We start from the raw sequence: 17,343 nt of genomic DNA on the forward strand, positions 1-17,343 counted from the left end.
GACAGGTGGGGCAGAAAATATAAGCAGAAGAGTGCAGCAGAAATCAGAATCAGAATGAGCAATAATGGTAAAAAAGTCAAAGCTTAAGGCTCTTTATCTGAATGCAAGCAGCACTTGTAACAAGACAGATGAGCTGATGGCACAAATATATATAAATGAATATGGCTTGATAGCTATTACAGAGACGAGGTTGCAGGGTGACCAAGACTGCGAACTCAATATTTAAGGGTATCAAAGTTCCAGGAAAATAGGCAAAAAGGAAAAGGAGGTGGAGTAGCTTTGTTAATAAAGGAAGGTATCAGTGAGGTGGCGAGTATAGGTGCAATAGATCGTGATGTGAAATCAGTTTGGGTGGAAATAAGGAATAGCAAGGGGAAGAAGTCACAGGTGGGAGTCATCTATAGGCTCCCGAAGAGTTGCCTCACTGTAGGACAAAGTATAAATCGGAAAATAATGGAGGCATGTAAGAAGGGCATTACAATTGTCATGGGTGATTTTAATCTGTATATTGACTGGGTAAATCAGATTGGCATGGAAGACGAATTTGTAGAGTGCATCAGGGATTGTTTCTTAGAGCAATGCTTTGCAGAAACTACCCGGGAACAGGCTATTTTGATCGAGTAATGTGTAATGAGGTGGGATTAATAAGAGATATCATAGTTAAGGAAGACCTAAGGGGTAGCAATCACAACATGGCAGAATTTCAAATTCAGTTTGAGGGAGAGTAACTCCAGTCTCAAACCAGTGTCCTCAACATAAATAAGGGCAATTACAGGGGTATGAAGAAAGAGTTGTCTAAAGCAGGCTGAGAAAATAGACTAAGGGGAAGGTCAGTGGATGAGCAGTGGCAGACATTTAAGCAGATATTTCATAACGCTCAGCAAAAATTTATCCTGGTCAAAAAGAAGGACTCAATGAGAAGGATGAACCATCTGTGGTTAACAAAGGAGGTCAAGGAGAGTATCCAATCAATAACTAAGGCATACAAAATAGCGAAAACTAGTGGTAGGCCAGAGGATTGGGAATTTTTTAGAAACCAGCAGCAGATGGCTAAAAAGCTAATAAAGAGGGAAAAAATTGATTATCAAAGTAAATTGACAAGAAATGTAAAAACAAACAGCAAGAGCTTCTATGGGTATATAAAAGGAGAGTGGAGAACACTATAAATATCTTCACAGTGGAAAACACTATAAATATCCCAAAGATATCAGATAAGCAAGGAGCTAATGGGAGGAAAGATCTTGTAACCATCTCTATCACGAGGGATAAAGTATTTGACAAACTAATGGGGCTAAAGGCAGACAAGCTGCCAGGACCTGATGGCCTGCATCCAAGGGTTTTAAAGGAAGTGGCTGCAGAGGTAGTGGAGGCATTGGTGGAAATATTCCAGAGCTCACTGGATTGCGGGAAGGTCCCAGCAAATTGGAAAACTGCTAATGTGACGCCCCTGCTCAAGAAGGGAGGGAGACAAAAAGCAGGAGACGATAGGCCAGTCAGCCTAACATCTGTCGTTGGGGAAATGCTAGAGTCCATTATTAAGGAAGAAATAGCAAGACATTTAGAAAGGCTAAACGCAATCAGAGTCAACATAGTTTTGAGAAAGGGAAATCGTGTTTGACAAATTTGCTAGAATTCTTTGAGGATATAACAGAGTTGATAAAGGGGAACCAGTAGATGTAGTGTATTTGGATTTCCAGAAGACATTTGATAAGATGCTACATAAAAGGTTATTGCATAAGATAGGAGCACACTGTACTAGGGGTAATGTATTAGCATGGATTGCGGGCTGGATAACACACAGAAGACAGAGTCAGGATTAATGGGTCTTTTTCAGGTTGGAAAGATGTAACTAGTGGAGTGCAACAAGGAGCAGTCCTAGGGCCTCAATTATTTACTATCTATAATAATAATGACTTGGAGGAGGAGTGGCAGAGTGTAACGTATCCAAAATTGCTGACGATACAAAAAATAGGTGAGAGGGCATGTTGTGATGAGGACATAAGGAATCCTCAAGGGGATATAGCTAGGTTGAGTGAGAGGGCAAAAGCTTAGGCAGATAGGAGTTTGATATAGGAAAGTGTGAGGCCATGCACTTTGGTAGGAAGAATCAAAAGGCAGACTATTATTTAAATGGAGAGAGGCTCCAAAAAAGTGCAGCACTCAGAGATCGGGGTGTTCTTGTGCATGAAACAAAAAACGTTAGCGTGAAGGTGCAGCAAGTAATTAAGAAGGCAAATGGAATTTTGGCCTGTATTGCTACGGGGTTGGAGTTTAAAAATAGGGAAGTCTTGCTACAACTGTACAGGTGAGGCCACACCTGGAGAGCTGTGTGCAGTTTTGGTCCCCGTATTTAAGAAAGGATATACTGGCATTGGAGGCAGCTCAAAAGAGATTCACTAGGCTGATTCCTGGGATGAAGGGGTTGACTTATCAAGAACGGCTAAACAGGTGAGGCCTTTATTCATTAGAGTTTAGAAGAATGAGGATGATCTTATTGAAACATACAAGGTTTGGAGGGGGCTTGACAGGTTGGATGTTGAGATGTTTCCACTAGTGGGGGAATCTCGAACTAGGGGACATAGTTACAGAATAAGGGGCCACTCATTTAAAACTGAGATGCGAAGGAATTTCTTCTCTCAGAGGGTAGTGAATATCTAGAATTCTCTACCCCAGAGAGTTGTGGAGGCTAGATCACAAAGTATTTAAAGAGGAGGTAGATAGGTGTTTGAAATATCATGGGGTTGAGGGCTGTGAGGAACTGGCATGCAAGGAGGGTTGAGGCTTGGGGCAGATCAGCCATGATCTCATTGAATGGCGGGGCAGGCTTGAGGGACCGAATGGCCTACTCCTGGTCTTATTTCTTATGTTCTTAACCACTCGCTGCTGAAAAAGTTTTTCCTCATATCTCCATTGCTTCCTTTGACAATTATCTTAAATCTGTGCCCTCCCGTTCTCTATCCCTCCACCAGGGGAACAGTTTTTCCCCATCTACTCTGTCTAGGCCCCTCATGACTTTGAATACCTCTATCAGCCTTCTCTTCTCCAAGAAAAAGAGTCCTAACTTCTCCAATCTATCTTCATCACTGAAGTTCCTCATCCCCAAACCATTCTCGGGAATCTTTTCCACATTCTCCCTCGTGTCTTCACATCTTTCCTCCCATCGAGGTTAAACCAGTGTTTTATACAAGTTTAATTTATATCTTGTATTCTATGCCCCTAATAAAAAAGCCTGGGGGATACTGTATGCTTTAGTAACTGCTCTCTCAACCTGCCCTGCCATCTTCAATGAGTTATGCACATATACACCCAGCCCCTCTCTTCCTGCACCTCCTTTAAAATTGTACCCTTTATGTTATTTTGTCTCTCAGTGTTCTTCCTCCTAAAATGAATCAGTTCACATTTATTTGCATTGAACTTCATCTGCTACTTGATCACCATTCTGCCAACTTGTCTGTGTCCTTCTGAAGTTCTACACTATCCCCTTCACAGTGCTTCCACATTTCACCTGCAAATTTTGAAATTGTGCCCTGTACACCAAGGTCTAGGTCACTAATATATATCAGGAAAAGCAAGGATCCCAGCACCAACCCTCGGGAATTTACTACAAACCTTCCTCCATCCGAAAAACATCCCCATTAACCACTACTCTTTGTTCCCTGTCATTCAGTCAATTCCGTATCGATGCTGCTACTGTCCCTTTAATTCCACGGGGTCTAACTTTGCTCACAAGTCTGTTGTGCGGCACTGTATCAAACGCCTTTTGGAAGTCCATGCACATCACATCAACAGTATTACACCCTCTCTGTTAACCTCCTCAAAAAACTCCAGCAAGTTAGTTGAACACATCACAAAAGCAAATTCAGGTCATTCAAACATTGCTGTTTGTGGGAGTTTGCTGTGCACAGATTGGCTGCCACGTTTTCTACATTACAACAGTGACTAAACTTCAACACCATTGGTTTGAAAACACTTTGAGGTGTCCAGTCCTCGTTATCTAAATGCAAGTTTTTTTAATTCGCACTTCATGTATCCAAAGTGACTCATTAACTGAACCAGTTGTTCTCAGTAAAGATTTATACATGTATTCATGGAATGTACTCAGGTGTTGCAAATAGATTTGTTGATAGAATAAAGGAACGCAGTAATAAAGAAGTGCAGCTGCATTAGTAGGGAGTTGATTAAAGAACAGAAAGTAATGGTTAATAGTATTTTTCAGACTAAGTTGTGCACAGTGGACCACTGTTCATCATATATGCATATAATCTGAACTCACGTGACAGGGACACATGGGTAGATTTCCAACTTCCACTCGAGCATAAACCTGCAATGTGGATCAACGTCTTGTTACAGAAAATGCTTGATTTGCATAATCTGCAATGCCAGACATTAAAATGAAAATCTACCCCACAATATCAATGATTGCAAATGACACTAAAATGCAGTTAATAGGCAAGTACAGGTGATCAGGCAAACAGATGTCAGATCAACTTTAATGTTGAAAAAGGAGAGGTGGTATGTTATGGGTGAAAGAAGAGAATATATACCTGAATGATAAAAACTTTAAAGTAGAGAAATCCTGTTTTTCTAACTAACAGAATAGACTAAAAAGGTAATGGTATCAGAATACTTGTCAATTTACAATACAAAGGATATGGAGGCACAAGAGAGGGTGCAGAAGAGATTCACTAAGGTGACACAAAGATAAATAACACAAAAATAAAATGCAAACAAGGAGGAAAGGACAAAAGAATTGGGATTATGTGGATAGCTCTTTCAGTAAGACGAAAGACATTATGGGCAGAATGTTTCATCCTGTGGTGGACAATTTAAGAATATATTTATCTACATGCTTTTTCAAAGCTATTATGGATTCTGCTCCCCAAGTTTCTGATCGGAAATTCAGTGTTCCAACAACCACCAAGAAATTTTCTGAAGGTGGCAATTTTAAATTTATGCCTTCTAGGTTCGAATTTACCAACCAGTAGAAAAAGCCTAACATTGCCATACCTCATCAAAATCACTCGATTTTTAACATATCAGATCTCCTCATCCTCAATCGAGCGCAGACCCGAACAGCGGCAAAGAGGGAGGAGGAGAAGCCAGTCTCTGCATAACTAGAGGAGGAGAGAAGGCCTTGGGCAGTGTGTGGACCTGTGTGATAGGAAGATGGGGAGGAGCAGTGGCAGCATAAATGAAGACATAAGGAAAGCCTGGGGCAGAATGTGGGCCTAAGCAGCTGCAGCTGGAAGAGCAATGGCAGTGAATACTTGGCAAAAAAAAATCAAGGAGTTTCGAAAAACTTCTTTCATGGGATGGGGACATCACTGGCAAGGTCAGCATATGTTGTCCATCCCTAACGTCACAGATTAGCAGATGAGTGAGTAAATGGTGAGTATTACCATTGTCTTTTGTGTCTCTAACTTATTAGACTAGTAACTGAAATTCCATAAGTTTAAGTTTGGTTACATTTTAACTGAATAAGTTTTAAGGTGGTGAAAAGGTGGTGGTGAGCTGCCTTCCTGAACCACTGCAGTCCATGTGGTGTAGGTATCACAGTGTCTTTATAGTGCAAAAGGAGGGCATTCAGACCATCGAGTCTGCACTGGCTTTCTGAAAAAGCATTCCACCTAGTCCCACTCCCCTGCCTTATCCCCTTTATTTTATACTATCTCACCATATTTTTCCTGCCAAAATGAATAACCTCATACTTCTCCGCATTGAACTTCATCTGCCACTTGTCTGCCCAATCTACCAACATGTCTATGTCCTTTTAAAGTTCAAGACTATCCCCATCACAGCTGACAACATTTCCAATCTTTGCATCATCTGCAAAATTTGAAATCATGCCCTGCACACCACAGTCCAGATCATTAATATATATCAGGAAAAGCAAGGGTCCCCACACTGACTCCTGGGGAACTCCATGACAAACCTTCCTCCAAAGTGAAAAACAACCATTTATCACTACTGTTTCCTGTCACTCAGCCAATTTCTTACCCATCCACAGCGCTGTTTGGAAGGGAGTTCCAGGATTTTGACCCAGCGACAGTGAAGGAACCGTGATATATTCCCATGTCAGGATGGTGAGTAACTTGGAGGGGAACTTCCAGGTGGCGTTGTTCCGATGTATCTACTGCCCTTGTCCTTCTAGATGGTAGTGGTCGTGGGTTTTGAAGGTGCTATTAAAGGAGCCTTGGTGAATTCCTGCAGTGCATCTTGTAGATGGTACACACTGCTGCTACACTGCGTCGGTAGTGGAGGGAGTGAATGTTTGTGGATGGGGTGCCAATCAAGCTGGCTGCTTTGTCCTGGATGTTGTCAAGCTTCTTGAGTGTTATGGAAGCTGCACTTATCCAGGCAAGTGGGGAGTATTCCATTACACTCCTGACTTGTGCCTTGGATGGTGGACATGCTTTGGAGACTCAAGAGGTGGGTTACTCATCGCACGATTCCTAGCCTCTGACCTGCTCTTGTAGCCACAGTATTTATATGGCTAGTCCAGTTCAGTTTCTGGTTAATGGTAACCCCCAGGATGTTGATAATGGGAGATTCAGTGATGGTAATGCCACTGAATGTCAAGGGTAATGGTTAAATTCTCTCTTGCTGGAGATGGTCATTGCCTGGCACTTGTGTAGCGTGAATGTTACTTATCACTTCTCAGCCCAAGCCTGGATATTGTCCGGGTCTTGCTGCATTTGGACATGGACTGCTTCAGTATCTGAGGAGTTGCGAATGATGCTGAACATTGTGCAATCATCAGTGAACATCTCCACTTCTGACCTCATGATGGAAGGAAGGTCATTGATGAAGCAGCTGAAGATGGTTGGGCCTAGGACACTAATCTGAGGAACTCTTGCAGTGATGTCCTGGAGCTGAGATGATTGACCTCCACAACAACAACCATCTCCCTTTATGCTAGGTGCGACTCCAACCAGGGGAGAGTTTTCTCTGATTCCCAATGACTCCAGTTTTGCTAAGGCACCTTGATGCCACACTCGGTCAAGTGCAGCCTTGATGTCAAGGGCAGTCACTCTCACCTCACCTATGGACTTCAACTCTTTTGTCCATCTTTGAACCAAGGTCAGGAGCTGAGTAACCCTGGTGGAACCCAAACAGAGCTTAGATCTGATCCATTGGTTATGGGATTGCTTAGCCCTGTCTATCATTTGCTGCTTATGCTGTTTGGCATGCAAGTAGTCCTGTTATAGCTTCACCAGGTTGACACTGCATTTTTAGGTATGACCTCCTGCACTCTTCATTGAACCAGGGTTGATTGCCTTGGCTTGATGGTAATGTTAGAGTGGGGGATATGGCCGGGCCATGAGGTTACAGATTGTGTTTGAGTGCAATTCTGCAGATGGCCCACAGTGCCTCATGGATGTCCAGTCTTGAGTTGCTCGAAATCTTGGTCAAAGAGGTAGGTTTCAAGAACAGTCTTAAAGGAGAAAGCGAGTTGCAGGAGTGCAGAGATGAAATTCCAGAGACCAGGGCCTATGCAACTGAAGGCACGGCCACCAATAGTGAGGCAATATTGACTATATATAGCGTTCGCAATTATCACTATCCTCCTTGCAGTTCACAATGCTTCCAAGTTTTGTGAGATCCACAAATTGCACCCTGTACACAAGTCTAGATCATGAATATATGTATCAATAATATATAGACACAAGAAATCTTCTGGAGTTCTCACATGGCACAGAATGTGCCTCCTTGACTATCAAGTAGATAGCTCAGGAGTCCAGAGTGCACTTTCTATAACCAGTATTCAGTTTTGTATTCCTCAGGGGGTCACTGCCAGAGCCAAGGCCACAGCACCATGAGTGGGTCAGTTGTTGGGCAGGGGTGCTGGGTGGAGAATGACAGAAAAGCAAAAGTGATAGATTAGAAGGGGAACAGGAAGGCATTTCTGTGACCGCAGATGTGACTCCAGAATGGTATGTTGTCTCCCTGATGCCAGGATCAGAGATGTCACTGAGTGGCTGCACAACATCCCGAGGCTGGAGGACAAACAGCCTGAGGCCATGATCCATATCGGTAACAATGACGTAGGTAGAAAGAGGGATAAGATCTTTCAGGCAGATTTTAGGGAGCTGGGGGAAAATTTAAAAGCAGAATCTCTAAGGAAGTAATCTCTGGATTATAAGAGGAGCCATGCAGATGAGAAACATTAACTCTGTTTCTCTCTCCACAGATGCTGCCAAACCTGCTGAGTCTTTCCAGCGTTTTCTGTTTTCTCAGATTTCCAGCATCTGCGGTATTTTGCTTTTAATCTCCAGATTATTCCTGATACCACCTGTCACTGAGTACAGAAAAAGGAGGTTGGTGCAACTGAAAGCATGGCTGGAGAGATGGTGCATGAGGGGAGGGCTTTAGATTCCTGAGGCACTGGGACCGGTCCAGGGAGAGGTGGGGCCCATACAAGACAGATGGGTTGCACCTCAGCAGGGCTGGGACTGATATTGTGGCAGCGAGGTTTGCTAGTGCTGCTGCAGAGGGTTTAAACTTGCTTGGCAGAAGGATGTGAACTTGAGCATAGATTCAGAAGTGAGAGAAGCAAAGCTGGAAATGGAAGGCAGAAAATTAGTAAGTGAGTGTGGATGGCCAAGGAAACCAAGGCTAGAAAATAGACAAGAAAAGAGCTGTTCAGTGATTAGTGGTATTTACTTCAATGCAAGAATCTCATGAATAAGGCAGATGAGCTGAGGGCACAGATAAACCACTTGAAAGTATGATATCATAGCTATTGCTGAAACATGGCTTAAAGGAGGACAGGAATGGCATTCTAACGTCCGTGGTTCAGAGGGTTTCCAGATAGAACAGAGGGCAATAAGAAAAGAGGGAGAGGGGTTAGCAATATTGGTCAAAGCAACAATCACAGCCGTGAGGTGGTAGGAAATGTTAGAAGGATCAAATATGGCCAAATGGGCTGAAATTTGGGGGAAAAAAAAGGCAATCATACCGCCGGGAGCATGCTAGAGGCCCTTAGTCAGAGGGGAATAGAAGAGCAAATATGTAGCTAAATTGCTGAGAACTGCAGGAACAATAGGGTAGTAATAGTAGGAGATTTCAAGGATTCTAATATTAACTGGGATAAAACATGAATGTAAAAGTATAGAGGGCACAGAAATCTTAAAATGCATTCAGGAGAGCTGTTTTTTAGCCAGAATGTAGCAAACCCAACATGAGAAAATGCAGAAATAAAAACAGAAAGCGCAGGTAAAGCTCAGCAGGTCTAGCAGCATCCGTGGAGAAAGAAAGAGTTAACATTTCAAGTCCAATATGACTCTTCTTCAGAAAAAGAAGCCATATGCCATGTTCCAAAAAAGACCCATATTTGATTCAAAATATTAACTCTGTTTCTCTCTCCACAGATGCCAGACTTGCTGAGCTTTTACAGCGTTTTGCTTTTATTTAAGATCTCCAGCATCTGTAGTATTTTGCTTTTATTTATATGAGAAGCAGTTCGGACTTCGTATTAGGGAATAAAACTGGGCAGGTGGGAGGGTCATCAGAGGAAGAGCATTTTAGCGGTCATGATCATAATTCAATTAGATTTGGTGTTGTTATGGAAACGGATAAAGGTAGGCCAAGAGTAAAAGTTTTAAATTGGGGAAGGGTCAGTTTTGCTAAGCAGAGATGTGATTTGGGAAAAGTGGGCAGGAAACAGCTCGTTGAAGGTAAATCAGTACCAGTGCCACGTGCTAGTGACTACAGAAATAGAATAATGTAGAAGTGGCAGGCATTCAAGGAAACGGAGAGGGTTCAGAGCAAATGTGTTCCCACTAAGAAAAAGAATGGGATTGCCAATTCTAGACCCCTGGATGTCAAAGGGCACATGGAGTAGGAAAACAAAAGCATATGTTCATTTTTATTCATTCTTGTGATCTGAACATCAAGGACAAGGCCAAAATTTGTTGCCTATCCCCAACGTCAGATACCAAGAGCTCAGTACTGTAGAAAGTGTGAAGGAGTATAGAAAGCACAGATGCAAAATTAGAAGGGAAATTAGGAAAGCAAAGATAGGGCATAAAATTATATTGGAAAATAAAATCAAGAAAACCCAAAGATGTTCCATACATACAAAAAGAGCAAAAGGCTAACTAAGGAAAGATTAAGGACGATTAGAGACCAAAAAGGTCACATGTGCAAGGCCGAAGACGGAAGCATGGCTCTTAATGAACACTTTTTACAGAAGAATGGACGAAGCAGACATTTCATTTGAGGAGGAGGAGGAGTCTGAACTATTGGATGAGGTAAATGCAACGAGGGAGGAAATATCGAGATGTTTAGCGTCCTTGAAAGTGGATAAATCACCAGGCTGGATTTCACTTTTGGAGTTTAGACAGATAGAACCAAGCAGCTTACTAAAAAAGCTATTTCTTTTTACTACCCATGACATATTGGAACACTAAAATTTGAAGAGAGTAACAGTGTGGACGCAAAGCAAAAGTGCAGGAGGGAGCGTATTGGCAGTCAGCATTCTTGTTCTAGGCAAGAGGAGAGAGATATTTGACAGGGAAGGCAGAAAGAAGATGGTGCATGGGAAGTGGGGAAAAGGAAAGCAATATGGGGATAGCGTGGGAAAGTGGCATTGAGGTAGATGATCAGCCATGATCTAGTTGAATGGCAGAGCAGGCTCAATGGGTTGAAAAGCCTACTCCTATGTTCCTAAGGAAAGAAAGCTAGAGATAGGAAGAGAGTGGAGAAAGGGGATAATAATAATGGTTTTTGATTCAAGAAATGCATTTGCAGCCAGAAAGCTGAATTGCATTGGGACTTGTATCGAAAAATTCATATATTGTAAGACTAAATAATCAGGCTAAAAATGAGCAAACATATAACAATCATGTAGCAACAAAACCAGATTCAGCAGGTAACAGGAATGTGATGGACAGATATTAAAGGAAGGGTAATATTGACTTAAAATTACAAACCAATACACCACTCCTACTTTAAATAAAACTGCTTCAGTGCCTGTAAAGATGGTTTTACATTTTCTTTTGACACTTCAAACTTGGTTCCTTGATTTCTCTGAACATTGGCTACACTGTCTGCTCACAAGAGGTGGGATCAATTACAATATTGGGAAGCTTACTCCGAAGCATGCATGCTGCAGGAGTAAACCCAGTTTGATCTGGTCTCCAGTGGACATATGACATCTGGAAAGTTGAGTACAATATGGTGTTGGCATAACAAGGCTCCTTGAGACATCAGTACACTTTGGCACTTCCACCTCTTAATACCTGTCAAAAATCAGCAGCAAGTTCTGAAGATAATTTGTCGACAAGTAACTGTATGATCCCAATTATATTTGTTCCTGGTAAATGTGCCATTTGAAGCTAATGGGTCCTGAGTTGAGACCAAGTACCCCCAGTGTCAGAAGGTAAAACAGAGAACAGCTGGTCCTAATGGCATAGTCCAAACCAGACGTTCCTCTGTCCACAGGGAGAAAGTTGGTTCCCAATTAGGATCTAGCAGTTTTCCAGTCCTAGGTTTTGAAACCCTGGCTGACTTGAAACAAACCTGGCATATTCAGGGCCTTTCACTGGGAGGTGTGTCCATGTGATCTTAACGCCTACAGGCTCTAATTGTTTAATTTCTGTAAATAAATCTGTTCAGTTCATTCTTGAATTGAGTTCAACTTGCAGGTGTTGCATTGGTGAGACCATTTTCCATAGTGACTGCAAGAAAGTGAAGTAGAGGCTAACAGTTCCCTCTAGGGGCAGAAAAAAGGCAGAGTTGCAGCTTCTGGATCTCATAGAACAATAGTGAGGATTTTATGGGAAGTGCAGTGAGACCCTTGCAAGACAACACGGATCATTAAAATGCCCTGAAATTACATCACTCAGGCGGCAAAGAGTTGAGAGAAATATTTGATCCAACACAGTCTGGTGGAAGGAAACCCAATGCTGAATCAAACTACAGAATAGATTCACACCTGTCAGAAACTGGGCTGAAACTGCCCAATTCAAACATATTTATCTGATGGGATAGAGAGCTTGCAATCTGATGGGAGGGTGTTAGTTTGGAATGGATTTGAATGCATGTCCCCCAGCTATACAAAGGTAAGTTTAAGATTATGCCACTCCCACACTAGATTTTACCCTTATTTGTATGCAACTAGCTTCTGATCAAGATACTTCACAAAAATTCAAGGACACATCAATAGGAATTTGTAGCAGAAGACCATGTTCTCTTGATCTATACTGATGTTTTAATATTCTATTAATTTTTCATATCCTGCCTGGCTGTGCTTCAACAGAATAAAAAGCATCACAGAATAGTTACAGCACAGAAGGAGGCCATTCAGCCCATCATGCCTGCACCAGCTCTTCGAATCAGCATTTCACCCAGTGCCATTCTCCTGCCTTCTCCCTATAACCCTGCACATTGTTTCTTTTCAAATAATCATCTAATTCGCTCTTGAATGCCTCAGCTGAACCTGTTTCTACCACACTCTCAGGCAGTGCATCCCAGAACCTAACATCTCAGTGTGTGAAAACACTTTCCTCATATAATTTTTGCTTCTTTTGCCAATTACTTTACATCTGTGCCCTCTTGTCCTTGATCCTTTCACAAGTGGGAACAGTTTCTCCCCATCTACTCTGTCCAGACCCTTCATAATTTTGAATACTTCTATCAAATCTCCTCTCAGCCTTTTCTCCAGGCTCAAGCCTGCACCGCCATTCAATAAGGTCATAGCTGATCCAGTCTTGGCTTCAACCCCACTTTCCTGCCTGTCCCCCATAGCCCTTGACTCCCTTTTAGATCAAAAATGTAACTCACCCTTGAATATATTCAATGACCCAGCCTCCTCCATCGTTCTCTGGGGTACAGAATTCCAAAGACTAATGACTGTCTGAGAGAAGAAATTCCTCCTCATCTCAGTCTTAAATGGGAGACCCCTTATTCTGAAACTGTGCCTCCTAGTTGCAGATTCCCCAACAAGGGGAAACATTCCTCCTCAGAATCTTAAGTGTTTCAATAAGATTACCTCTCACTCTTTTAAATGCCAATGAGTTTCGGCCCAACCTGCTCAACTTTTCCTCATAAGACAATTCCTTCATCCCAGGAATCAGCCTGGTGAGCCTTCTCTGACTGCATCCAATAAATGTATTTCCCTTCTTAAATAAGGAGACTAAAACTATATAAAGTACTCGAGGTGTGGTCTCACCAATGCCCTTTACAGCTGCAGCAAGGCTTCCCTACTTTTATACTCCATCTCCTTTGCAATAAAGGCCACCTTTCCATTTACCTTCCTAATTACTTGCGTGCTAACATTTTGTAACTTGTGGTCTAAATAAGGACACCCAGATTGCTCTACCACAGTAGTCACAACAGAGCAAGGAGTGCAACAAGATACTTTACAGGGGTATATTACAAGGACTTGAATGTGTGTTATACTTGTTTGGGATAAAATTATTTCAGATCATACCTCAACTTCTCCTTCATCAAGCTCCCCATCATCCTCATCTTTTTTCCTCTCACGAAATGAATCTTTTCTGTCTCTTTCAGACTTTCTCTCTTCAAGTTGACTTTTTTCCATTTCCCCCTCCTTGGGCGAGTCGCTACTTTTCTCCTCCGTGCTTTGTTTTTCACTGTCTTCCGTCACAGCCCCTGGCTGTTCTTCAGGAACCTCCTCATCATAGTCCAGTTCATGTTCATCCAGGTCCCTGATGACAGAGGATGCTTCATCCTTGGAATCATTCGCAGCCTCCTCATCGGCTTGGGAATCCTGCTTCTCAGAGACAGCTTTTTCAGTTCGCTCAGCATTGCAAGTTCTTTTTGGACTTGCAACGTTGTCTCGGTCAGATTCTGCATCCAAGTCCTTACGTGGCTCCTCATTATCGCCATCATTTCCACTTTCTTCACTGTAATCTCCTTCCTCTCTCAACTTTTCCTCCTCCTCTTCCACCTCTGATTCATGGGTTTCCCCATCGTCCCGACTGCCCTCATTGTCAGGTTCACCAATGCTGTGATTCTCAGCATCACTGCAATGGTCATTATCCTCAGAATCAATGCATTCCCCATCATTGTCTGAACGCTTGTCTATATCCTCTTCATCATCGTTTTCATGTCCTCTCTCAAGCAACAGGTCATCTTCATCTTCAGAAAGTTGGTCCTCTGGGGAACGAGGGTCACGATCAGGACTATCGGAGACATCCATTGGAGAACAATGTTATTCTGTTACAAGAGAAAAGTATGTGAATATATTTCACCCACAGGATGCTCCAGCAATTTCCCCATTTTACTGAGTGCACTATGAATTTAAGTACATAAAATGACATTAAATTTTCAGACCCAAAGCTCCTCAGCTGGCTACAGTCAATAGCTAAGATTTAGTCACAGGTCTGTCCATGTTTGAAGAAGTCAAAACACATACATCCCAAGAAAAGGGGAACAGCAGAAGTCTTTAACTAAAGACAGGTTTACAGATATTTGAACTAAAAGCTTGCAGTGCCTGACAAGAAGTGTCAAGACTGAACCAGGGCAGCAGGAAAGAGCTCTGAAGAAGAGTCATACAGACTCAAAACATTAACTTTGTTTCTCTCCCCACAGATGCTGCCAAGCCTGCTGAGTTATTCCAGCATTTTCTGTTTCAATTACAGCAGAAATAGTCATCAGCCAGAAGGCAGAAGAGAGATCTAGAACAGCCAGCCAGGAAACCAAGTCATTTACACCTCAGCCAGATAACAAGTAGGTGGGTTCTCCAGTGCTGACTTGCGGAATAAGAAGCAAAGAAATGAAATTCAGAAACCGAAGAGTGTCAGCAGAATTGGAAGTGAGGGAGGCAGCAGTGTTGATGCAGTCCGCTTTTGCAGTCAACTCTGAGCAAGAGCTAGGAAATGACCTTTACCAGAGCAGCTGGGGGGTGGGAGACCAGAAATTTCCCAGTCCAGGTGAAATTCTGCGGTGAAGAACCAAATTTCTGCTAGAAAACCTGCTATTAACACTTGATGTGCTACTGAGGCCAAAGTGAGTGGTAATGGGGCAAGTAAAGAAACAAAATGTGTGTCTGGACGAGGTGAGAATGGCAGAATGATGCAGCAGTTGCCAGCCAAAAGCAAAAAAGAGGGAAAAACAAGTGAACAGAACTAAAGCCAACAAAGAAAAAGGAAAGAAAATAGGGACAGAGGTTATGTCCTGAAAGTGTTGAACTTAATGTTGAATCTGGAAAACTGTAAAGTGCCTGATCAAGAGATGAGACGCTGCTCCTTGGGCTTACGTTGAGCTTCATTGGAACACTACAGGAGCTGAGGGCAAAAAGGTCAGAGTAGGAGTAAGGTGGAGAATTAAAATGATAAGCAACCAGAAACTGGGGGTCATGATTGCAGAGATGCTCTGCAGAGTAGTCACCAAATCTGCATTTGGTCTCTCCAACATAGAGTAAACCACATTGTGAGCAGAGAATAATTGAAAGTACACATAAATTGTTTCACCAGGAAGGATTGTTAAGGCCTTGGGCAGTGGGGAGTGAAGAGGTAAAAAGAAGTGCTGCATCACCTGTGCTTGTATGGAAAGGCGCAGTGGGAAGAGGAGGGCGTGTTTGGGGATGATTGAGGAGTGGGCCAGGGTATCACAGAGGGAATGGTCCTTTCAGAATTCTGAAAGGGGAGGGAAAGTTGGGTTTGATGGTTGTGTCATGCTGGAGTTGGCAGAAATGGCAGAGGCTTCTGAATACGGAGATGAGTGGGGTAGAAGGTGATGGCAAGGAGAACCCTTTCGTGGCTCTGAGGGGGGTGGGGGGGGGTGAGTGCAGGAAATGGAACGGACACAGTCGAGGGCCCTGTCACTCATGGTGGGGGAATTCTCGGTTAAGGAAAAGGGAAGGCATCAGAAGCGCTAGTACGGAATGTTCCACCACAGAACAGATGAGACAGAGATGACGAATTGAAGCAGAGATAAGTCTAGTTCTGGGGAATGAAACTGGGCAGGTGGGCTATGTTTCTGTGGGAGGGCATTTGCAAAAGACATGGAGAGAGTATGGGAATAGAATCTAAGCTCAGAATTGAATAGGATGCCTAGTTCAAATAGTCTGCATGGCGACCAAGAAGAGACTTCAAGTCAGCAAGGGTTACGGAATTAGCAGAGGTGGCCAAAAACAGTGGTCTCTGTCTTCACAATATTTAACAGATGAAAAGTGTAGCTCGTCCAAGACGGTGGTGGGGCAGAGCTTAGTGTTATGAGCATTCAAGTGGAATCTGACCCCATGTTCCCAAATCTTGTTGACAAGCAGCAGTTTGCAGATGAGGAAAAGGAGATAGCTGATGATCCTTAGGGAATTCTCAAGATGATAGCCAGACAATAAGGGGAACCAAACAAAGGCCATCCTACCAAGTTAGATGACAGAGGAGAGGCATTGGAGGAAGATGGTGTGGACGTAGGACTATAACTTGCTAGAAAAGACCACAATCTATCTAGTTCACCTTCTACCAAACTGATAGTCATAATTCAATAATAGGGTTGCCGAGTAAATCATAGCAATCAATCCCTATCAAATAGTCTACAATGGATCTAGAAATGCTGTGGAAAACCCCAGTGATGGAGGGTTTTGGGAATCTTACACTTAAATCAACTTTTTCCGCCCAAACATGCTACGCTTAACACGTCATGTCTCAAATTACCCATACACTGTATCCCAAAGTCCTGCAATTCCTGAACATCACTGTGGGAGCACCTTCATTGCACAGTCTGCAGCGGCTCAAGAAGGCCCACCATCACCTTCCAGGAAAACTAGGTATAGGCAATAAACACCAGCCTTGCAATTAATGCCCATAGCTCAAGAATGAATTTCTAAAATGTTATTTTCTGAAGTAAATGATCTAATTTGCATTTCAATGAACTGATTGCTTCCATCATCCCCCCTAGGGGGTTTGTTCTATAGACTGAGCACCCATTCACTAATATTATGCGTCCACAGATTAATTTTAAATTTGACCCATTCATGAAAAATATCTAGAAACTGAAAATATAACAATAGTCAACATGGATTTTAAAAGGGAAAATCATGCTGGGCCAAACTTATTGGATTTGTGAAAGGGAAATCATGTTTTACCAACTTATTGGAGTTCTTTGAGGAAGTAATATGTGCTGTGGATAAAGGGGAACCGGTGGATGTTTTGTACTTAAGATTTCCAGAAGGAAATTGATAAATTGCCACATCAAAGGTTATTGTAGGAAATAAACGTTCATGGTATGGGGGTAACATATTGGCATGGATAGAAGACTGCCTGGCTAACAGGAAACAGAGAGTAGGCATAAATGGGTCTTTTTCAGGTTGACAAGATGTAACGAATGATGTGCCACAGGGATCGGCGCTGGGGCCTCAACTGTTTACAATTT

General features: G+C 42.7%; 1 protein-coding gene across 2 annotated transcripts in view; it reads right to left on the reverse strand.

The window, feature by feature from the left end:
* zc3h18 (zinc finger CCCH-type containing 18) overlaps positions 1-17,343 on the reverse strand; it is a 203,110-nt gene that overhangs the window by 167,866 nt on the left and 17,901 nt on the right. For both annotated transcript variants that reach the window (XM_078544708.1, XM_078544707.1), the window contains exon 2: positions 13,436-14,184. In XM_078544708.1, coding sequence (XP_078400834.1) covers positions 13,436-14,167 — 732 coding nt within the window. In that variant the 5' untranslated portion in view covers positions 14,168-14,184. The remainder of the gene's footprint in view (positions 1-13,435; positions 14,185-17,343) is intronic.

This window comes from Cetorhinus maximus, chromosome 6 (assembly GCF_964194155.1).
Source record: "Cetorhinus maximus chromosome 6, sCetMax3.hap1.1, whole genome shotgun sequence".
Classification (NCBI taxonomy): Eukaryota; Metazoa; Chordata; class Chondrichthyes; order Lamniformes; family Cetorhinidae; genus Cetorhinus; species Cetorhinus maximus.